The sequence below is a fragment of the Telopea speciosissima genome, chromosome 11 (assembly GCF_018873765.1).
Source record: "Telopea speciosissima isolate NSW1024214 ecotype Mountain lineage chromosome 11, Tspe_v1, whole genome shotgun sequence".
NCBI lineage: Eukaryota > Viridiplantae > Streptophyta > Magnoliopsida > Proteales > Proteaceae > Telopea > Telopea speciosissima.
In genome coordinates, this window is record NC_057926.1 from 14737854 (window position 1) to 14760714 (window position 22861).

At 36.6% G+C, this 22861-nt stretch overlaps 2 protein-coding genes and 1 non-coding gene across 4 annotated transcripts; 2 read left to right on the forward strand and 1 right to left on the reverse strand.

Annotated features, from left to right (window-relative positions):
- The first annotated feature begins 8957 nt into the window (after window positions 1-8957).
- On the forward strand, window positions 8958-13297 carry LOC122646447 (rRNA 2'-O-methyltransferase fibrillarin 2-like). 2 transcript variants are annotated; one of them, XM_043840003.1, is made up of 9 exons: window positions 8963-8998; window positions 9134-9225; window positions 9256-9432; window positions 10230-10325; window positions 10500-10577; window positions 10726-10902; window positions 12642-12710; window positions 12924-13182; window positions 13226-13297. In XM_043840003.1, exons 1-8 carry the CDS (start codon window positions 8983-8985, stop codon window positions 13098-13100), a joined length of 882 nt encoding a protein of 293 aa, XP_043695938.1. In that variant the 5' UTR covers window positions 8963-8982; the 3' UTR covers window positions 13101-13182; window positions 13226-13297. The 2 variants fall into 2 exon arrangements, with proteins under 2 accessions (XP_043695937.1, XP_043695938.1); XM_043840002.1 differs by having other exon boundaries at window positions 8958-8998; window positions 9134-9432.
- Window positions 11901-11971, forward strand: LOC122646964. Its single transcript, XR_006330763.1, has one exon. It is a non-coding gene; the product is annotated as a small nucleolar RNA snoR60 (small nucleolar RNA).
- A 7065-nt stretch (window positions 13298-20362) lies between the features above and the next one.
- Window positions 20363-21822, reverse strand: LOC122645518 (membrin-11-like). Its single transcript, XM_043838828.1, has 3 exons — window positions 21528-21822; window positions 20766-20886; window positions 20363-20568 (listed from the first exon to the last, which is right to left on the reverse strand). Exons 1-3 carry the CDS (start codon window positions 21707-21709, stop codon window positions 20365-20367), a joined length of 507 nt encoding a protein of 168 aa, XP_043694763.1. The 5' UTR covers window positions 21710-21822; the 3' UTR covers window positions 20363-20364.
- Between the last annotated feature and the right edge of the window lie 1039 nt (window positions 21823-22861).

Consider the following 22861-nt stretch of genomic DNA (forward strand, 5'->3'; position numbering starts at 1 on the left):
GGTTTTAACTTCTATTATGATGTCCAGCCTGTCATACCGGATTCCAACTACTATGACTGGCTTACCCAAATGAGTGCTAAGGACATGGGCGTGGGCATGGACGGAACAGATGAAGATTAAATGGACATGGGGTCATCTTCATGGGTTTTGGCAGCTTTGTAAGAGATAGTGATCTTAATGAATCAAGAGAGTTCAACTTAAATATCTTTACTGTTGTTGTTAATTACTACTATCATATATCAACTTTCCTATAATCTTGATTTCATCTTCCTATGTGATTCTAGACGTGCTATTTATAAAGTTTCATCTTCTTGTTCATAAATTCAAGTACTATAAACCTATTTTTGTAGTTGCTGCACCGGGACAATTCGTTGTTCTCTATCTGCTCCATCTAAGTCTATTTCTGCAAGCATACTACTCACTTATGATAGGTTTATTCTATTAAATACTTATGATCATTGTTTCTATTTTGAATGGACTTTGGTGTTACTTTTTATTAATAATGTTAATAAAACCCTCTTTGACTTTGAAAATTTTGAGGGTTACAAACTAATTCTTCAACTTCTGTTTCTAATTTGAGTTTTTTACTTGAAAACCTTTGTTCTCTAAAATTCATTCACCATGACCTTTGTTTACTTGATCAAATAAGAAAAGTACTCCAAATCTAATTAAATAACATCTTGAAAAGTGGTTTGTGTCTTTGCTCTATTACTCTTCATCTTTCATTAATGTTTTATCATGTATTGGTTCAGATCATTATCTAATCTTGTTAGATCCATTACTTATTATTTCTTCTAAAAATAAAATTTTCAACTTTCAAGCAGCTTGGTTTTCTAAGCCTGAATTTTACTATCTTCTCTGATAAAATTGGGCATCATTTTTTGGCAGAGAATATTTCTTAAAAAATTTCTAGCTTTTGTCGATGCACTTGGTAAGTTTTTCTATTATGAAGGATCTATGGTTCAATAGACTTTGCGAGCTTCAAAGTTTTGACCCATCCCCAGACATATTTGGCCCAGGTTAGAGATATTGACTCCCTTGATAACCCCAAGGGTGTAAGGTAGCGTACCAAAATCAACATGCGTCCTTAGTTTTTTTTTTTTCCGGTAAGCTACATGCTTCCTTAGTTCGATTCCCCTTACCCCCTTGGTATCACCAACCCCATTGCTTCTATGGTTCTCATAAGATCTAGTGATGACCCCATGTGCGTGTGTAGGGGCATATGCATATGCACAAGGTAGTGAGTACTAGTCAGTCAAAAGGTCTGGACACTCTCATTAGGTGTGTGCTCACTCCTATGCATAGTGATCGATGTTGTAAAATCCGAAGCAAACCTACTCTTTTTTCTACAGATGCAGTAAGTAACCTTTACTTGAAAGAGATCCTGACTTTGACATTTCATAGCTTTGTGTTGGCATATCTTCTGGTTAGTTTTTATATTTCTTTTTTATCAATTTTGTGCATTGAAACTTGAGAAGGTTAGAGAGATTTGTTCTAGATGAGCATCTCTTAAATAATGATGAAAACTGAATCTGGTAATGATTTCTCATGATAAATTAAGAGTTATAGCCCTTAGTTTTTTCTACATCAACTTTAGAGAAGTATTTAGCTTAGGTTATATAGTCCATCAAAAAGTGCTGCAAGTATTATATAGGTAGGAAGCATGCTCATGCCAACTTATTTAGTTATTTGGATGTTTAGTAGTACTTAGGCATTATGACATGTCTTTTTTTTTTTTTTTCCTTCTTTAAGAAAAAAAATATTTCAACCAAATACATCTAAACCATGTTTGCTTGTCTCATTTGATTTAATGTTTGGGTAAAAGTCTCATTTGATGTAGACTTTTGGGTGAAATTTGTTTGATGTTATTTATCACAAAATGGCTGATTCTTCTTAGCTTCATCTTCTTATGTTTTGTATGATATACCATCAAAAGTTTATTTCTCTTGATTTAGTTGTGACGAACTAATTTTTTTGCCAAGTATTCTTGGCATGAGCTAGTGAATCCATAATGACTGGAATATGATGGAAGCTACTTTTGTAATTAGCATTTTCATTTTCCTTATCATGTTATCTTCTTATGTTCTGTAGTCTTTTTTTTTTTGACCAAGTTCTCGATGGTACGGCAATGTATGAGCCACATGAGGAATCCATCTTTTTCTTTCTTGCTATGATCCTAATATATTTTCTGCAAGTTACTTAATTTAAGATATGTTGACACATTTTGTGAGTTATTAGACTAAAAGGAACAATCTTTAAGTCGAAGTGGAACATATAATATGACTTTAGAAAAAGAGGATGATGTGAATACTGGAGGTTTTTTTTGTTAGACTCATCCCCTAATTTTATTCAAGAAAAATCTTAGCATTGGTTGGGTGATTAGAATCAAATCAAATTTTTGTGTTTCATAATTACATGTTCAGAGTTAGGGTTCCAATCATGCTCAGTAAAAGTGGAGACTTCTACCGACAACATCAGCTCATGAATTTTGACATAAATTTGATTTAGGAACTTGACAATGAGTTAAGGATTAAAAATACTTATATGATAATTGTTACGATATCAAATCAGTGGTTAAAATTTCTCACTAAAATATGATGTTAGATTTAGACTTATTGCATCCATGAATTGTAAGAAGTAATAAATAAATTAGTTATTTTCTTTTTGAGTGTAGAACAGTATATAAAAGGAATGGTCCAAGTTGGGCATGAGTTTGTGAATTTAGTTTGCACCAGGTTCCCTCCTTGATATGTTTTAAATGATTTCTATAGAAGCTAAAAGAATCACTGGAGAAGATATGATGAAAGATGGTAGGATTGACTCCATAGTTCAGTACTAGCTGGTAATAATTTAAGAAAAAGAAAATAGACTAGATACCAATCATGACACCATGTTGTATCCTAAGGAACAAGAAACATGAAATCAATTGAAGTATATATTTAATAATAGGAAGAGAATGGGGAAAGAGAAATATATACATTAAATTAGTTAATTAATTATTGTTAAAATGATCTACCCTGAGTAATTAAGCATGTTCCAACTGGTCAATTGTCAACTACTACTTGGGTTGGTATTCAAATTTTGTTCCATAATTCCATTGTATGTAGGCCCAGATGCCAACTGTTTGGGAGAACATATCTAGCATCAGCTAACTGATCTTTAACAACAATTACAGCATAAAAAACCCACAATATCATCAACAACACAAGTGGCTATAGTATTATTTTAAACAGAAATGTATGGATTAATTAAATATAACTCTCTTATTTTATTCTTTCTAGTACTCATTACTCTTATGTTGAAATGTTTGGGAACTTGGATTAAGAACAAAAAGTACAAACAAAATTATTAGGTTGGATTATTTATTGCAGTTTCTTTATATCATATACACCATTACCACTTTCAAACACCCATAAAAAAACTTAAGTCCTTCAAAAGCTTTGTTCATGAAATTTTGATTGTTAGCAATATGCTCACTACAGTCAAGTGTGACAAGCCATGCACAATAGTGTCAGTTGAGCCAAATACAACCCAACTTTGAACCAAAATGAGCTAGGTCTTGAATCGGGCTAGGCCAGAGCACAATTGTCATTACTGAATCTCTGGGCTAGGCCAGAGCACAATGTTCTTCATCAAAGTTGATAGATTGTTTCACCAACCAAACCCACATAAGAATGATAATCTCACATACCAGTAAATTTGAGTGCAGCTTGACTGTGGTCTAGACTATTTTCTTGCAACTTGGAAGTTACAAAATCAGCTCTCTATGTTAGCATCAGCAACACAAATAGGCCAAAAGCAGTAATTTACAAAAGATAGCATCAACAACATAAATCCTCTGATTTCTTCCCACTTTTGTGATGTTTCTATGATATTTTTTCCTAAGTAATCAGTAACACTAATAGTCGTGTATTTTTTTTTCATGGTTTGCTTTGCTATGAGGTCAATTTCTAATTGACTTAAAAGACTTTAAAATGTACACATGGGTCTACTAGGCTCTATGCGACCAATTATACTGCTCAATTAGTTCTCTGCTATTACTTAACAGTCTCTCAATAACATCAATTATTTTTAGGGCATAAATTGTATAATTTTTATCTGATATACTATTTGATCTTACTTTATATCCTTTTTGCAATTTATTGGAATCAAGTTATTGAACATGATGTAGAGACTGATATAGAATGACTATATATGAGATTTGTTTCCAGTGACACTTGAATGATCAATCTATGGCGATTGATGCTAATGAGTATTCTTATATTGACATGGTTGAAGATGCATACATTGTAGTATTGAGCCATTGATGCAGGAAGAACTCTCAGTTTTTCAATGAAATATATACCACCAGGTAGGGGTGATGAATTGGTGGTGATTTCTGATGGTAAAGTCATGGAAATACTTGAGTTGCATAAAGATTTGCAGTGATCAATGTAAAGGTTTATAATGTTGAAGTAAGTATGTTGGAAGACACAGATACTTACACTATTAATAACTTACCTAGTAATTTAGATTGTAGAAAACCTGTATCAAGGGGGTTAAGAGTTGAAGGTCAAGGTATGGGTTCTTCAATTAATGTTGGTGTTGAAGCATTTGGTAGTCAGACTGGTACTAAAACAAGAGTGTCAAAACAAACAATTATGAGGGATGGTGGTACAGTACATGGGAGTAATAGTGCAACTGCAAGTAGCAGTAATGTTATGCCTAGTGATGAAGCTATTGAAATATCTGATGAGTCAGATAAGTTAGATGAATTAGATGATGAGGATTGAAAAAAGCATGTTAATGAAGGTGGGGATAAAGATAACAGTTATGGATGGACAATGATTGTGGCTATAGTGAAGAAGAAAAAGAGTTCAGTGATGAGGATAATGATGACATATTCGATTACAACTCGAATGAATACCATAAAGAATTTACACAACAACAATAGTATATAGATGAGTCTAGGAAATTGAAGATGAAACGTAGAATGGTATTTGTCAATATAGACATTTGCAGAGATCATATGCAATCTTACTCTGTACAAGAGGGATTCAATCTAATAAGGAAGAAGAATGAGAGGACCAGGGTGACTACCGTGTGTGAAAGTTTGAATTGTACATGGAAGGTTCATGCTTCACTTGTGGATAAGGGAGGTACATTTATGATAAAATTATATAATCAAATGCACACATATAAACCTGTGAAGAAAAACTCTGGGGTCACATTCTCATGAATTACAGGGACACTTGCTTTTGAGTTTAGAGCAGATCCAAATATGTCAAATGAAATTATGGCCTTTTGAAGAAAAATTTTTTTTATTTTTTTTTATCTCAGCATAGGGTTGAAAATTGTAAATAGCAAGGAGGATTACTAAGAAATTGAATGAAGGTAAGCATTCTAAGTCATATTCATTGGTGGTTAGATATTGTGAGTTACTTTTAGCATCAAATCCTGGTACTACTTTCAAGATGCAATATCAAACAAGAACTACTTTGCAAGAACCAATAACCTTTAAGAGAGTATTTATATGTTTGCATTCTTGTAAGGTTGGGTTTCTAAAATGCTACATGCCCTTTTCTAGGATTGGATGGATGTCATTTGAAAGGTATGTTTGGTGGAGTACTTCTGTCTGCAACATTCATTGATGAAAATAATGGATTATTTCCTGTTACCTTCAAATAATAGAGATTGAAAGCAAAGGCAGTTGAAAGTTTTTTTTGGATTGTTTATATGAAGCTCTAGGCACAGAAGCAGATAATTTCCCAATCACCTTCATGTCAGACAAACAGAAGGTATTTACTTTCACTTAGCATTCTAATTTATTTAAAAAAATCACCCTTTTGAGGATTGTTTTGATCTGTAAGGTAATGTACAAAAATATATGATTGTGCATGGTCTTTCAAATACTATTACAGAGATATTTCCTTATGCTAATCATAAACATTGTTATAGACATCTCTACAACAACTTTAAGAGTAAATATCCTGGAGATGACCTAAAATTGAAGTTTTGGATTACCTCGAGAGCTACTACTGCAAGAGCATTTAGGAAGGCAATGAATGCTATAAAGAAGATCAACAATGAAACACATGATTGGTTAATGAGAAATCCCCCAAGCACATGACCTAAACATGCCTTTGGTATCAAATCTAAAAGTGAGCATATCACTAATAATATGTCTTTCATTCAACAGCTGGATATGACCTTATAAGGGTAAATTCATTGTGTTATTGATTGACATAATAAGAATCATGCTGATGAACAGATTATATATGAGGTATATAAGGAGTACCAATCTTGAGGGGATGATCACACCTAGGACCACAAAGAGGTAGGATAAGGTACAGAGAGATGCTAGAGGTTGTACAACCATTCAAGCAACAATTGATGAGTTTGAAGTTGAGGATATGGATGGTAGATTTGTGGTTAACATAGCAAATAGAAGATGTGATTGTAAGGTTTGGGAAGCCACTGGAATTCCTTGTAAGCATGTAGTAATGTGTGTTATATACACTAGAGACAAACTGGAAGACCTCTGTGACCCTTACTATACAAAAGAGAAATACCAGATAACATATGCAAATATGATACATCCTGTACCACAACTGCTAGATTATGAAGATTTGGACCAAAATGATTTGGTGCAACCTCCACCACTTAAGAAGTTACAAGGTAGACCTCGAAAAAATAGGAAAAGAGAACCTAATGAGCCAGATCCTGCACAGTACAAGAAGAGATCCTCCACAGTTAGTTGTGACAAGTGCAAGGGAGAAGACCATAACAAGAGGACTTGTTAAAGGAATCCAGTTAATGCAAAAATAGGATCATCCTCAAGGGCACAGTCTAGTAAGAAGGTCTTATATCCTAAACTTTCTATAATGAGTTTTATTATTTAGTATATTCATATTTCTTTCATTGTGTGTGTAGAGGACATAGAGTGCACGAGACAGTTAAGCTAATATCAACCCTTTTCAGAGGACATCATCTTCAACCAGTGTGAAGGTATTATATTCTAAATTTTTGATAATGAGTTTTAATATTAGGGAATGTTAGTAATGGTTCTTGATTGTTTGTGTAAAGGAAGCAAAGTATACGAGACAGCAAAATTGATATCAACCCTTCTTAGAGGACTATCCGATCATAGACTGCTTCCACAACCCAAGTTGGCAATGTTGAATGCGTGCAATCAAAGCAACTAGCAAGAAAGGCTTCAAGGGCAACAAAGATGCAAGCTAGGAGAGATGCTCAGAAGAAATAATGTTGTCTTTGTTTGGATGTAATAGTTCTAGGTTTGGGATGGATGTAATAGTTTGAAGTTTGTTTGGATGGAACATTTGAAGTTGGGATGTCTGATATAACAATTTGAGTTTCTTTGAATGTGTGTTGTAACATAGGAACCCTGTTTGAGTTGGTATGTCTTATACATTATAACAGTTTGATGAGCAGGATGTGTTTGTCAGGTGGATTTTTAGGTTTTATGCAACTTACAAGGATGTTGTGGACATGTTGATAGCTTCTGTTTTATGCAGGTTATCAGTTTGAAGAGATATTGAATGTGGAATATTGTTAATGCAAAGTATACTCTTGTACTCAATGCTTCAACACATTCCTAGACCATTTCATTAGTCATAATTGTCAAAATACAAACATAGACCCTTAGGTGCTTTTATCATTTTTTTACAACCATAACAACAAGTTCAACCAATAATGTTATTACTACAACTAACAAAAGTTTCATATTTTGAACTTCTTCTTTCAACTGTTTCATTTCAGTTCTTATTTCACTTCCACCTATCATTGGAGATAGTCCTCTTGACTGATCAGGTATCTTATCACTTCCATCAGAACCTGAAGATAATCTCATTGACTGATCAATGGGTTCACACCAGTAGAAGTAGTTACAAACTTTGGGGGCCGTATGTGCAACTGTAGTAGAGCTTGTTCTTATTACGCTCAAACTCTGAGATCCTCACTGCTGCCCGTTTAGCACACTTACAATTTCAATTTAGAAATTGTGAATTACCATTGTTGGTGTTATTAATGCTTGTTACAAACATTTTGTATATGCAATATACACAATATAGCTTTATCAGTTACTATATTTGACAAAAACCATAACTCAAAAAGAGGAAATAAACAAAGGGTTCACAACACATCTCTATTTCATATCATAATACCCATTCCACCACTAAGATTTGGTAATAAATCATATAAAAAATACTGCATTTAGGATAAATTCACAATAAACTAAACCCCATTAGCATCCTTGCCAGAGGACCCAAAAATCCAAAAACATGTGTAGACCATTTCTGTTATGCCTTAATTCACAATTTCGTAATTCCAGATTGGGGCAAAAATTTGAAATGGTGTTACCTAAGTGGAGCAAAAATGGTGTTGGGGAAATGAGTTGGATTGAGTGAGAAGAGGGTCACACAGACGGGGAGGTCAAGTTCGAGTAGGAGTGATTGAGAAGTTAGAAGGAAAAATGAGCAGTAAAATCTTACCCTCTGGAGTTTGCAGGTGTCGCTGGAGAAGTAAGTGTAGCCGGATGTTGCACAGCGCAGAAGCTCACCCAAGAAGATAGAAGCTTGCCCAACGATCATATTACAAGAACTTGGCTAGGGTTAAGTTTTTTTATTTTGATATGAAAGGGTAAAATGGACATTTCAAATCCACTTTCTATGCTACGTCAGCAGATAACATTGAATGGCTAACGGTCAGTTAGTTTAGAATGGTTTTGAAACTTGAGGGATGTACTTGTTCACTTTTTTGAAACTTTGGATCAATTTGTATTTAAGCAAATATATAAGGGTGTATGCATAATTTACCCTTTATTTTATGTAGACCTAGGTTAGCAACTCTGCCCTAAACTTCCTCTAAAACCCTCAAAACAGATCAAGGATATAAGCCTTCATCGACATCATTCTAAAAGGTGCAAACTATTCCTATTTTTAGTCCCCTCGTCGTCTTCCTGCTCATCCACTCGAAGATACAGCGATGAGACCGCCAAGGGGTAAACTACCTATTACATTCAATCGCTTTTATTGAGTGACCAGATTAATCGAGGAAGTTAATGTCCAGATTTTCAACTTCCTGCATTTTAAGCAGTAGTAGTGCTGTGAATCTCATCATTTCTACTGACTTGCAGGCCGAGGTGGGGGTGGATTCAGGGGACGAAGTGATGGAGGACGGGGAAGAGGAAGAGGAGGCGGTGGAAGAGGTGGAGATGGCGGTGGAAGAGGCCGTGGTGGTGGGAGAGGCCGTGGCGGCGGGCGCGGCGGTGGCCGTGGCGGTCGTGGTGGTGGAATGAAAGGGGGTAGTAGGGTGGTTGTCGAGCCCCACAGACACGAAGGAGTGTTCATTGCCAAGGGGAAAGAAGATGCTCTCGTCACTAAAAACATGGTTCCTGGGGAAGCAGTCTACAATGAGAAGAGGATTTCTGTGCAGGTGATTTTATATGTCTAACCTGTTCTCAATATTTTTTTTTTAATTGGGGTAAAAGAAGATAATGATTGAGGTGTTCCATATGCAGTTCATATATAAATCCTTAAGGGTGTCTTTCATGGCAATAATATTGGCTGGTTATTAGATTTTATCCTCTTGGGTGTTTCAAAGATTTGTATTTACAATTATAGGGTCTATTGTAGGGCTTTTGTTCGATCAAGTGCTCTAAAAAGCTAAAGTTTCAGCCTTGCAGCATCATCCATATCTACTACTAAAAGTTAGCTTTCATAATGCTCCTTGGTTCTATCATCTTTGTTACATGAGATTTCCATGTATGAGGTTATTTAGTTACCTACAGATTTACTTCAGGTAGCTTTTGGGAGTGACGGAAAACAGCTTTGTGTGTCATTTGATTTAGTTAGTTGCAGTTCACTATTTTTGAATCCTCTTCCTTTTTTTCCCGCTTCTGAGTATGGTTATGTTTTGTTATCCACAAACATAGAATTTTGTGGTGGAAAGTAATGGAAAAAAGTGAGATTTCTGGGTACCAAAGGGAGCCTAATAAATAAAAGCTCTGTAACCTTCTGTGAACTTATTAAAGTTCTTTTATCTATTTTGTTAATCCAGATTTGTTACAAGTATGAATTTATGATTTATGGCTCTTAGTCATGTTGCTGCTGTTTGATTTTTGTCTCCATCCCCTTTTAACAGTACAAATGCATCACATGTATATGTGGTCTAGATTTGTCTTGGTTGGACGTGCTTGATTAACTTCTCTTATTCTTTGCTTGGGTTTCTAGAACGAAGATGGAACAAAAGTTGAATATAGGATTTGGAACCCCTTCCGCTCGAAGCTGGCTGCTGCCATTCTTGGTGGTGTCGATAATATCTGGATTGTGAGTGCAATTGCTTAGTGCTTACTTGGTTTCTCTGAGTGCAATTTGGAACCTCACTCCTTTGTTCTTTTTGTTGTCTCTCAATTTTTATTTTTGGGTTCATTTTATTCACTGTTTCAGCTTCTCCTCGTGAAGGGTTTGCTTTTCATTGTTTTTTATATTTTCTTATAAAAGGTTCCTGGAGCTCGTGTTCTCTACCTTGGAGCTGCTTCAGGGACCACAGTTTCTCATGTGTCTGATATCGTTGGACCTGTAAGTGAATCTTGTGATTACCATTGTTAAGTTCTTTTATTTGTGAAATTATGATTGTTGGTGAGTAACTGCTCTTAATGTGTGTAATGTTTTCTCCCTCCAACCCCCTCCCCCCCATTGCAATTTGTTCTCATTTCATGCATTATAGACTGGGGTGGTCTATGCGGTGGAATTTTCGCATAGAAGTGGGAGGGACTTAGTTAACATGGCTAAGAAGCGCACAAACGTTATACCCATCATTGAAGATGCTAGACATCCTGCAAAGTACCGTATGTTGGTAGGCATGGTAGATGTGATATTCTCTGATGTTGCTCAACCTGATCAGGTATGTTTTGATCCTATTGGATGCGAAAGTCGGGCTTGTCAATACTTTTTATTAAGAAGAGTGAACATTTTAGAATGTTCTGTACAATATTGTCTGGTTGGCAATGTTGCTGGAGCAACATATTCCCTGTTTTCTGTTGGTTATTTATGCTGCTGTTTGCATATTCATCCAATTTTATTCTCTTTTAGTTCTATTTTGTTTTCTTTATTTCTTATTATGTTACAGTAATGGATATCATCTATAGATTTTAAAACCATAGGTAGTAAAGGATATGGCCTTGCTTCTTGCTCTGTCTGGGTTTTGTTCTCTCTTCTCCCTGTTCTATTATTTCCTGTTGACTCTGGACTCATCTGGGTCACAGTACCTCTGGTTGATTTTGTCTCCTCTTGGATATTGCTTATCATTATGTAATACTTTCCTCCTCTTTTTTCCTAGCTTATTATTACCATATCTTTGTATTTATTTTATTTATTTTTATTTTAGATATGTTTAATTTTTCATACTATCTATTAGAATGGTTACCTCTGGAAACAGCCTCTCTGTGAAAGCAGGGGTAAGGCTGCGTACATTATGACCCCCCCCCCCCAGATCCCGCAGTGGCGGGAGACTCATGCACTGGGTACACCCTTTCTTTATTCGAATGATTACTTGTTATTTATTTTTCTATGTTAAATATTTGCGTCAAATTTGGAGTTCTTATTTCCTTCTGAACTTTGTTAACATTCTTAATCATATGGTGAGGTGGATACATGAAGTTCAGTGATGTGGGTTATAGACTTTGTAGTTCATTTTGAAAATGATTTCATATCTTTTTTTATTAAAATTTTTTTAATCTTCAAAGGTTTTTCTTGCGCTGGGGATCTTGATGGTGCATCTTCTGTGTTCCGTTTCTTGTGGAATACATCAGAACTAAATAGTTAATGCTTTGAGATCCCATTGATTGTTATTTCTTTAAAATAATTTACATGCATTTTATTTCACTCAGTTTTTTTGAGAGCTAGCAGATGATGAGTTACTCGGATTCCCCTTCAAGACCATGTGTGTGATGTAATCCTGAGTTTCTGATGCAAATACCTATTATAAATTACAAATTTTGTTTTAATTTTTTTTTGTATTTGTTATAGGCTTGTAAATGTTAAAGCTTGAATAGCAAATCAGAAGGGAGTCATGGTTCTCTCCTATTATTACTCCTCTTTTTGTTGTATTTGTACTTTGATCAAAAGGAAAAAAAACTATTAGAAGTTCTGTTTTTGATCAGTAATCAATTGTTGATTAACCTCTTTTTATTTGTAAATAATGAGTAATCTAGGATAAAGATCAAATGCCAGCCTGTTTTTCACTTCAATGGTTCAATTATAGTGCTTCCATGTACTCCTGTTATTGTTGCAGTGGAGAACATTGAAGCATGTGACTGCCACCATATTTCCTCTTCCCTTATTCCTTTGCATGCTAACCACAGTTCTTATATTGTTGGGGGGAGCTAATTTTGTCACCCAATACCAGCCTTCTAATTCCTGTTTGATTGCATGGGACATAGTCTGTTTGTTGCTTTTCTTGATTGTGCAGGTATTTATACTTTGTTTCAGCTTGTATTAGGATTCATTTCCATTCCCATCATATAGAAACCTGGCATCTTGGAGATAGACAATTATGAGCAACCAATTGGACCTGTCAGATTTGAAAGTCTTATACTGCTTGAGTTTATCTGATGGCATCTATTTAAAATTTTTTTTTGGCAGGCAAGGATTTTGTCTCTGAATGCTTCATATTTCCTGAAAAATGGAGGACATTTTATTATATCAATTAAGGTTTGTTCGTTGAAATAATTTTTTGAGTATTTTTCATTAATTCATAGACTTATTATGCTTCTATTTTTGCTAAATGGATTAGTTGTTGGATGCTTTTGCTTTGACTTGGGTGAAGTCATCTGAAATCAGATGTGACGTTTCTGCTAATGCATCCATAATTTTTGTTTTGGGTAAAATATATTCATCATAAAATCATATTTTGAATGTTTTCAGGCAAACTGCATAGATTCTACTGTTCCTGCTGAAGCGGTGTTTGCTCAAGAAGTGAAGAAACTGCAGGAGAATCAGTTCAAACCATCTGAGCAGGTTACACTTGAGCCATTCGAGCGAGATCATGCATGTGTGGTTGGTGGATACCGAATGCCTAAGAAACAGAAAGTTGCATCATAGAATTCAGACTGGTGACCACTTGTAATTTTGGTAGAGTATTTTCCTTTGCCATATTTTGACTGGTTGTAGGATCTAATTATGGATGGAACTGGTAAAATATATCTAGGGAAGGGATGTTTTATTAGTTTGAATCAGGAGTATTTAAAATTGGAATGTCAGAGAGTCATAATTGAAGAAACTGTGTTTTTACTTGTTGATTAAGTTTTGATGCTGTGGAAGGGTGATTTTGCAAGTTTGAAATAGAGAATGATTTGGATGGATCATATGTCAAATCTAAGACCCAAATTGAATCATAAAGGTCGCAGCTGTGTTAAACTAATGTGGATTGGATTGTCCAAGAGATTGGAATCTCCAGGAGCTCTTCCAGGAAATCACTCTCCATTGCAGAGGTAGCAAACTAATTCCTGTGCAGACCTTTCTTGCAGGCCCTGTGAGGAAATTTCCTTTCGTTTGTCCTTTGATCTCTGGGTTTTGGCTGGAAGAATTACAAGGGATTTAGATTGCTTAAATGATTTGCTATGTTAACATGTTGATGTGAACCCACCCATGTACTGCCATGTGGTACTTAGAAGGATAACACTTGACTATGCCTAATGAAGTGTAGGTTTGCCCTTAAAAATTACTGTTTGCATAATTGCATTAGATGAGATTATTATTTTTAAGGTGAAAGAACAGTACCTGGTCGTGTGGAGTGCACCGTTACTGTCATCTTGCTTGGCATGGTGTGGTACATTGGTGGCCACGCATGAGCGTGCATGGTAGCTCGAGGTTGGTTTGGAATGGGGCTCAGAGTAAAACATGGCGATGCTTAGAGTGAGTCACTTGTGTCGTGACGCAGACCACGGGCTAGCGGAAGGCGTTGTCGTGGTGCTCTGTTGTGTAAGCAGAGGTTTGAGATTGTGATGCTATTAGTACATCCTATGCGATAGTGGCACATGAGCTTGCACGAATGGGTTATCTCATGTTTAGCATGCGAGTGTGCTTATCCTGGGTTTGGTTTAGCTTTGGCCTTATTTGGACGTGTCTGTGTGGTGCTAACTATTTGCTAACATTGGGTGACAGTGGTGGCACTACATGGATGATTATGCTGTAGGATTGGCAACCTTTGGTATTCATTTTTCCATTTGAGTGGAACTGTTACTACACCTTGGGCATAGTCATGACGATTGGCTTGGTATGGTTAGCAATGAAGAATCACAAGGAGGTCGAGTGAACCTTGACAATCAATGTTCCGTCGATTGTTGTGAAATCATATTGGGTGATCATCAGGATGGCTTGAATGGTTTAGGCTTGCCTTGGTCAAGTATTGTCCAAGGCGTTGCATAGGTATGTTGACTCCGTTAAAATGTCCATGATTGCGCCCAGCGCCGTGCGAAATGACTAGTTTCCTTGTCATTCTTTTCACTAGAAAAGTTGATCTATTAACTGTGCCACATACCATAATACTTCTGCACTGAAATTCAATGTATGTGATTAGCATGAAATGAACAAAAATATCTGCAAAAATTGAGATTCTTACTTGGCAACCAGATGACATATGTTTTAGTCAATGTAGATAAGCTTATCTTAACAAGCCGTGCAAAAAGTTCAAGCCAAAATAATAATAAACTCACATAAAAGGAGTCGGCAGGTACTCACAAACCTATTAAAAAAGAAGGGAAAGAGATTATTGTCTAAGCCTCTAGAGCCTGCATGCACGTTGGCCAATGGAAGTGCACATGCAAGTATTGTCTTGAGCAGGATTTCTGTCTTTCCATAGGGGCAGTACGATACTTTCGTGCATTTCTGTGTCTAGGCGTAACCGCGTAGGAGCCACGTGAACCACTTGACTAGGTAGTGTTATTTTCCCAAAAAAAAAAACATGAACCCATAGATGGGGGATTATGAGGCTCACATGGTCCAAGGTTAGCATTTTCTTTTCCCATTTGCTCGTCCCTGGTAGGCTGTAGCAATTGGCACTTGAAAGCATAACGTAATTGGGAATAAGTTTCTCAAGTCTCCACTGGTCCAGATGACAACTAGAAAAAAGAAAAAACTGGAGTCTTTGAGTCTTATGGCTCAAGACCCATAGCAACGGTCTAGTAATTGTGTACCCCCAATTAGGCCATTAGGGGGTTACATCATGCTCAAGAAAGCAACCGTTTGAGGGTTTGATTGCGCATCCATCCAAAAACCAGTGATGGGTGTTCAATTTTGACAGACAATAGGTGACTGACGCTCCTTATTTAATCTGCTAACCAGTTTTGCATAATGTTTCAGATTCGTTGTACATGTTCTGCCCACAATTAAGCAATTATTTTGGAACGTTCAGAATGCTCTCAGAGAGGATTCCCAATTAGTTCACAGATTCTAATCCTCTTAAGCTAGCTAGCTTTCCCTGTAAAATAATAGAAAAAGTAAGATATGCGTAATGAAGATTGAAGGAGAAAAGATAAAAGTTCTATTAGTATCAATTTCTTGCAACAATACAACAACTACTCAGCCTTATCCCCAATTAAATGGGGTCGGCTACATGGATCTCTGCCTTCAAATCAAAATTACATTCAAGGTCATAGTCATACTGCATAGCTTTCCTCACCACTTTTCCTAAGGTCATTTTAGGTCTGCCCGACTCTTTTAGTTCATCAATTTATTACAACAATGACAAAGAAAAATAAAGCTCCGATAATGGAAATTGTGGCCAGCAATTCATTTTCTATTCATTGTCAAGAATACAGCGAAATAACACATTGTCAGAGAGAAACATGAATTTTCCTCAATATCTTGTACCCTCATCAATCATTATATTCCAAGTGTTCAACCAAATATTAAAAAACTGTAATGGACAACTTGAACCCTTTCTGAGTAACCTCCTAGCCAAGACCAAATAATGGAATCCAGATTTTTTTTCCAGTCCCTTTTCCAAAAGATGCAGGCAACTAATTTCATCAGAATGGGTAGACAAAACAAAAAAAAACTAAACAATGTGGCTTACAAACTATATGGTAATGTGCATTACACACAAGTCAATCCTGAATTCTCCCACAGCTCTCTACATGGATAATCATTAGGTCATAGCCAATCTGACAATCTCAAATTAGAAACCTTAGTAGAATAGCAGTCTTCTTTGTCCTACAAAGATTCACTTGAATTCATCCAAATGCTCCAACATACAAAATTAAGTAGATACTGCCAGTTCCATCTGACTAATACAACAACATAACCTTATCCCCCAACTAAATGAGGTCAGCTACATGGATTCTTGCTCTCCAATCAGTTCAATTCGAAGTTATACATGATACGATGCCTAGGCTATGCATGTTTGATGTAGATAAGTCACCTAAAAGGCTTACTTTATTGTAAATAAGCCTTGAGTTGGGTTATGTAGGAAAACGGCATTCCTCTAGAGGATTTGGTGGTGGGATGATGAGGTTCAAGCAACCATTAAGACTAAGAAAGCTAGTTTTAAGACATGACAAATGACTAAGGATGTAGAGGATCTACAAAGGTATAAATTTGTCAGAAATGAAGCTAAGAAGATTGTGGGAAAAGCAAAGGCGAAGAAATATGAAGATCTTTATAATAATCTGAGCACTAAGGAAGGAGAAAAAACTATCTATAAGATAGTTAAAGTGAGGGAAAGAAAGAGTAGAGATCTCGACCATGTTAGATGTATTAAAAGCAAAAATGGTAAAATACTAATAAGAGATGAAGCCATTAAGAAGAGATGAGAAGGTTATTTTTACAGCCTACTAATGAAAGTACTTCAACTGATAGTGTTTCAAAAGACTAGATTACCCATCAAGACACAACATGTAGTAAATATACGAAAAATTAGGATATCTGAAGTAAAAGAAGCTTTGAGGAGGATGAAAGCAGGCAAGGCACAAGGCCTAGATAAGGTCTCAATAGAAATGTGAAAGAGCTTAGGAATCTATGGTTTATCTTGGCTAACCAAGCTATTTAATAAGATTATGAGCACAAGAAAAATGCCAGATGAATAGAAAAGATGCATCTTGGTCCTGATTTACAAAAATAAAGGTGATATTCAAAGCTGCAATAACTATAGAAGCATAAAGCTAATGAGTCATACTATGAAATTATGGAATAAGGTAGTTGAAACCCACCTGAGACAAGAAACTACTAGATAGAGAACCAATTTGATGAGAAGATCTACGATAGAATCTATTTACTTAGGAGACTCATGGAAAAATATAGAGATTCCAAGAATGATATCCCTATGGTTGTTATTGACCTAGAAAAAGCTTATGACAGAGTCCCTAGAGACTTATTTTGGCAAGTATTAGAGAGAAGTGTTTCAAGTAAATATGTGGACATAATTAAAGATATGTATGATGGTGCGATGATAGTGTAAAAACTGTGGGGGCCAATGTAGTGAATTCCCAATACAATTGGTTTACATCAATGATCAGCTTTAAGCCCTTATTTGTTTGCACTTATCAATGATGATTTAACCAGAGACATTCAAGATCTTTGGTATATGTTTTTTGCTGATGATATTGTTTTGGTGGATGAGACAAAAACAAGATTAACACCAAGTTGGAGTCATGAAAATCAACCTTGGAATAAAAAAGTTTTAATATAAGCAAAACGAAGCATAGTTGTCACGGCATCTAGGCGACCCAAGATGTTGGAGAGGGTCCAAAATCAAGGCGACACCTTGGCAACTATGGAACGAAGATGGAGTATATGGTGTGTAACTTTGGTTACACTAGGACGGATAATGAGGTGGTGAAAATTGATGAGAGGGAGATTAAGTAATTATTTTAGATATCTGCACTCAATCATACATAAAGAAGGTGATAAAGAGGATGATGTATCACAAAGAATTAAAATAGGATGGATGAAGTGGAGAGGTGCGTCCAGAGTGTTGTGTGATCGGCGTATTCCTTTAAAACTTAAAGCAAAATTTAATAGGATAGTCATACAACCGACTGTAATATATGATGTGGAATGTTGGGCAGTTAAGAAGCATCATATAGATAAACTAAGTGTAGCGGAGATGAGGATGTTGAAATAGATGAGTCATATTAGAGCTGATTTGGGAATAGCTCCGATGCATGATAAGATACAAGAAAGTCGTTTGAGGTGGCATGGCCATATTCAACAGAGGTCTTTGGATGCTCCACTACGGAGGAGTGATTTGATTCAGAATGAAGGAACTAAAAGAGCCAAGGTCAGACCTAAAATTACCTTAGGAGAAGTGATGAGGAAAGGCATACATAGCTTAGGCCTTGTATCAAGTATGACCTTGAATAGAGCTGATTGGAAGGCAATGATCCATGTAGCTGACCCCATTTAGTTGGAATAAGGCTGATTTGTTGTATATATCCTGGATAGGGCTATGCTCACTAAACAGTAAACAAACCCCAATCCACAAGTAGGACTACTAGGTACTGATATACAACAGTAAAGGGGCTTTAATAACCATAATCTTAGTGGTTGGATCATACCTAAGAACCGGTCAACAATAAGGACACAACAGTATTATACCCTCCAAAGATGATCACGATTGAATGGTTGGATTGACACTTGCAACAGGTCTAAAGTATATGGCAGCTTGCTGTCAAATTTAGTAATAAGCATCTCTCAAACCCTGAGTAGAATACCCCCAAATTGGTATCAACAGCAAATCTCGGTTACAATAGGACACCTTTAAATCATCTCAACCAACTAATGATCAAAACATAGGTTACAAGTTCCAGCTCCAAAATAGAAACTAGTTACTAAAACAATAAGCCAGAAGTACCAGCTGATGGAAGCCTCAGTTGGATCCACACAGTTCACAAGGAGGGAAGGGGTTGGTATGTTCTTTATGATTTTGGAAAATCAGCCAAGGTGGATGGCTGGAAGTAGCTCAACAGCCTAAAGCATGAAATAGAAACTAGAGAGTAAATAGTAACGTACAGACCCACAACACAAACCAGCCATGAAATATGGCTGAGAGTATTATCGAAGGAACAGACCCAGGAGATTATTACACACTCAAAGTTTGGGATGACACTGCCGGCCAAAACTGGAGTTATATGGACTTCAAGTTTGCTGCAATTGAAGACCAAACAAGCAGTGCCACAGAGTTGGAGAAGTCTTCAATCACAGCGGTTGTGGGTGAATCAATGGAGTTCCCCCCCCCTTCAAGTAATAAAACAATTGCAACAGCAGGGTAGATTGATGCCTTGATACTTCACTGTTGGAACCTTGTTGCAAAGTTAACTAAAGGAAACTAAGAGGAGGAAAGATAAAAGACAAAGGGGAAGGTAAAAGGGGGATATGACCAAGGTCTCTAACCTGTGGCCTGGATCAGTTTCTCACTAACCATACAGGCTTCACACCTCTCAACTGCATCTCACAGCAACAATGGTAAAAAACCAAGCTTCTTTTATTCATCTAAATTGTGGGGTATGGATACAATACCCTTGCAATAAATAGGTGCTCGTAGCACCTTAACAGAATTAGTACTTAAATAAGGAGTCCCATGCATGATGTAGGAGACTTGTACAATAAGAAAACAAAGGAAAGACAACTTACAATCTAAGTAAAAAGAGTGTCCCAGTGCACAACACTCTTGCCACTGCAGGTTCTGGGAGGGGAAAATGTACGCAGCTTAACCCCTTGCTTTGCTAGAGAGTCTGTTTCCAAGTTTAATAAAAAACATATAACCCCCACAATTCTGGTTTTCAGTGAAGCAGGTAACACCCAGATCATGGGCTTGGTATGGCATGGCCTAAAAGACCAGTTGAAGAACCATGGGCGGGCTAAGTATGAGTCAGGTTCTTGGTGGGGGGTAGTTAGATGAACACTAGGTCCAGACTAAAGTCACTAAACACCTCCCTTGCAAGATCCCAAACAAACCCAAACCCAAACCCCAAAAAGTAAACCTTCTCAGAAGTAGATTAAACTCTGACAAATAATCACAAATAAATAATAGAGATGTCCTTCAAAAGATGGTAATGATCTAATGGTCAGGTTAAGAGTGATTAGAAAAGATTCAAATCTGAATCTGAAATTCAGAAACTAAGAGAATTATAATTAATCACAATCAAGAAGTTAGATCAGTATGAAATTCAAGTTGAACCTCACTTTAGACTGATTAAATCAAGCCCTACAAAATGAGTCAGATTCAAGGGCTGGATGAAACTGTATATCTAATTAACAGAAAAAAAAACTGAGGAACCAAAACACAATGCATAAAGTAAATGAAAGCAGATTGACCTAAGGACTCAGCAAAATTTTCATTTCAGCGATGTGCTTTTTATCTAGAAAATCAAATTAAAGGAAGAAGTACAGAGAGTACGATACACATGAGGCATTGCATTACCTTCAAGCTGTCCTTTTGCTCTGCATATTTGGAGAGAATGGCCACTCCAGTAGAATAAGCTTCTTCAAGAATCTTGGATGAGTTACGGGCTGATTGCATTGCTTGTGTTTCGTCATCAAAGATTCTCAATACAAAAGCAGAGTCCCCATTCTACCAAAAAAAAAAAAAAAAAAAAAAAAAAGAGGGGTGGGGCGGGTGGGGGACAAATACATAAGATGGTTAAGTTCGACCAGAAGCAGTAATAATTTATTTATACAAGATATGTTGGCAATGGTACTTTTAAAAGTTGAATACAGTGCAAAGACTTTCAAAAGTTGAATACAGTCCAAAAGATAAAGATTACTAACGGCTCTCTCAAGTAGTTGCGCCCTCTCGTTAACCTCCTGCAACCTTTTCTGATGGCGCGGTAAATGCTTATCAAGGCTTTCCTTCAATGAGTCAGCTTCTTCAGCCACCTGTTCCACTTTTCTGTATATCAAAAAGATGGCTTATAAGAAAAATGACTTTGTCAATCATTGGAAACAATTTTGTAAATGACAAAATAAATCCAAATTATCCATTCGAAACTCTGAATAACATATTATTAACCATTACAGGTGAATGACCCTTCTTCAACTACCAAAATCCATAGAATGATTCAAGAGCCATAATTGGAATAAACTCATAATCCTGGTTTTCACATTCAGTTTCTACAGTTATGCCAGTTCTCAACATTCATATAAATTATGCCACCAGAAAATTGAGCAGAGCTCCCCTCCAATCTGCCCGAGTGTCCAAGCATTTAATGACAACTAATTGAAAATCCAAGAGATTGCAAACTAACAAATGAAATGAAGCTTAATTAATTATGATTTTCTTCGTCAAATTGTTCTGTTTGGATAGAAAGACTGAATCACCCAATCACGAGTTCCCACTAAAACAACCATCGCAATTTCACAAGTTTCCATTAAAAAACCCACAAAGGAATCATTTCTTTCATACAAATGAGATCATGAGATGCCCCAAGTCGAGATCGAATTACACATTTGTCTGTTTGGTACTCAAAATAAGGGATCAAATAGATCGGGTAGCAGAGGTAAAAGAGAAATTAGGTTTATAGGAATTGTTACTGCTTCCAGAGATCATGTTGAGGTTTGGAAGCGACGGATCTCCAGAGACGATCCATCTCAACGCAGAGAGATTGGATCTGAGCGATGTCTTTCTTGATAGAGAAAGAGAGTTCGGGAGAATCGAGGCCATTCGACGATGACGAGAATTCCAAGCGTTCGAGCCTCTCCAATCCATCTCTCATCCTCAATAACAATCTCTTGGAGCTCTGGTAGATTTCCGACAACGTTCCTCCTCCTTACATGGTTAAATGGTGCCATAGGGAGAGAGAAAAGATGAGGGAAGTACGATACAAACATACCTTAAGACAAATACTATTTTTATTGCGGTTCCTTCAGCGCGTGGTGAACGGAAACTTTCTCCTTTGAAGCGATTACCACCAAATAGTAGGAAAGTATGAGAAAAGTGGTGAATCTGTGAATTTCTCACTCTTTACACTTTTTCTACAATAAAAAACAGCCTTAAAATCTAACGGGAAAAAGAACTCTGTCCGGGAGTGTGGCCTATGCCAACACTCCCATGAGTCTATCTCTCTCCTCCCCATATGAAAAGACATCTCTGCACCTTGTTTTGGAGGAGGAAAGAGATAGACACATGGGAGTGCTGGCGTAGGCCATACCCCCGGACAGAAAACTACTTCCCCTAAATAGCATGATTTTCTGCATTATGGGAGAGGGATCGCTACAATACCAGAGTGTAGTTTCCTACTAAGGAGAGGGTTGGGTAATCAAATAGTTTAGTAGAGAAGTGTTTAACGAGGAGAGAAGTGTGAGGTCCATGGGCAAGATGTAAGAGGACATTCACAAGAATCTGCACATTGGCGTCATGACTTTTTTCTCATATGTATATAAAAGCAACGACATAGGAAAATTGGATAGAAGAGTGAACCAATGAGGTGCGGCTAAATAGTATCATTTCATGTGAGGAGGAGAGAGATACACATAGAGGTGCTAGTGTAACCTACCCTCCTGGCATATGGTTGAGTATGAATTTATGTGTAACCACATATGGTTAGAAATTCATTGTAACTAGACTTTTGTGTCTTTGAGCGTAAGACATTGAACAAATAAAACCTATGCTTCAACTACTTTTCATCAATGATGACGAGAAGTGTACCCTTTCTACCTGAATGAAGTAAGAATCGAGCAATGACACAAAATAAGAAGGCGTCTTCACGATAGACATGAGAAGCCTTGCTACCTTCCCACCGCCTGATGAAAGATCAAACCACTGCCAAAGTATCAATACGAACTATAATAAGGAAGTGTGTTGTCCATGTTTTCAACACCTAAAGAACCACATGATGTCTTAAGTGTATCTTCCTTTATAGAAGGAC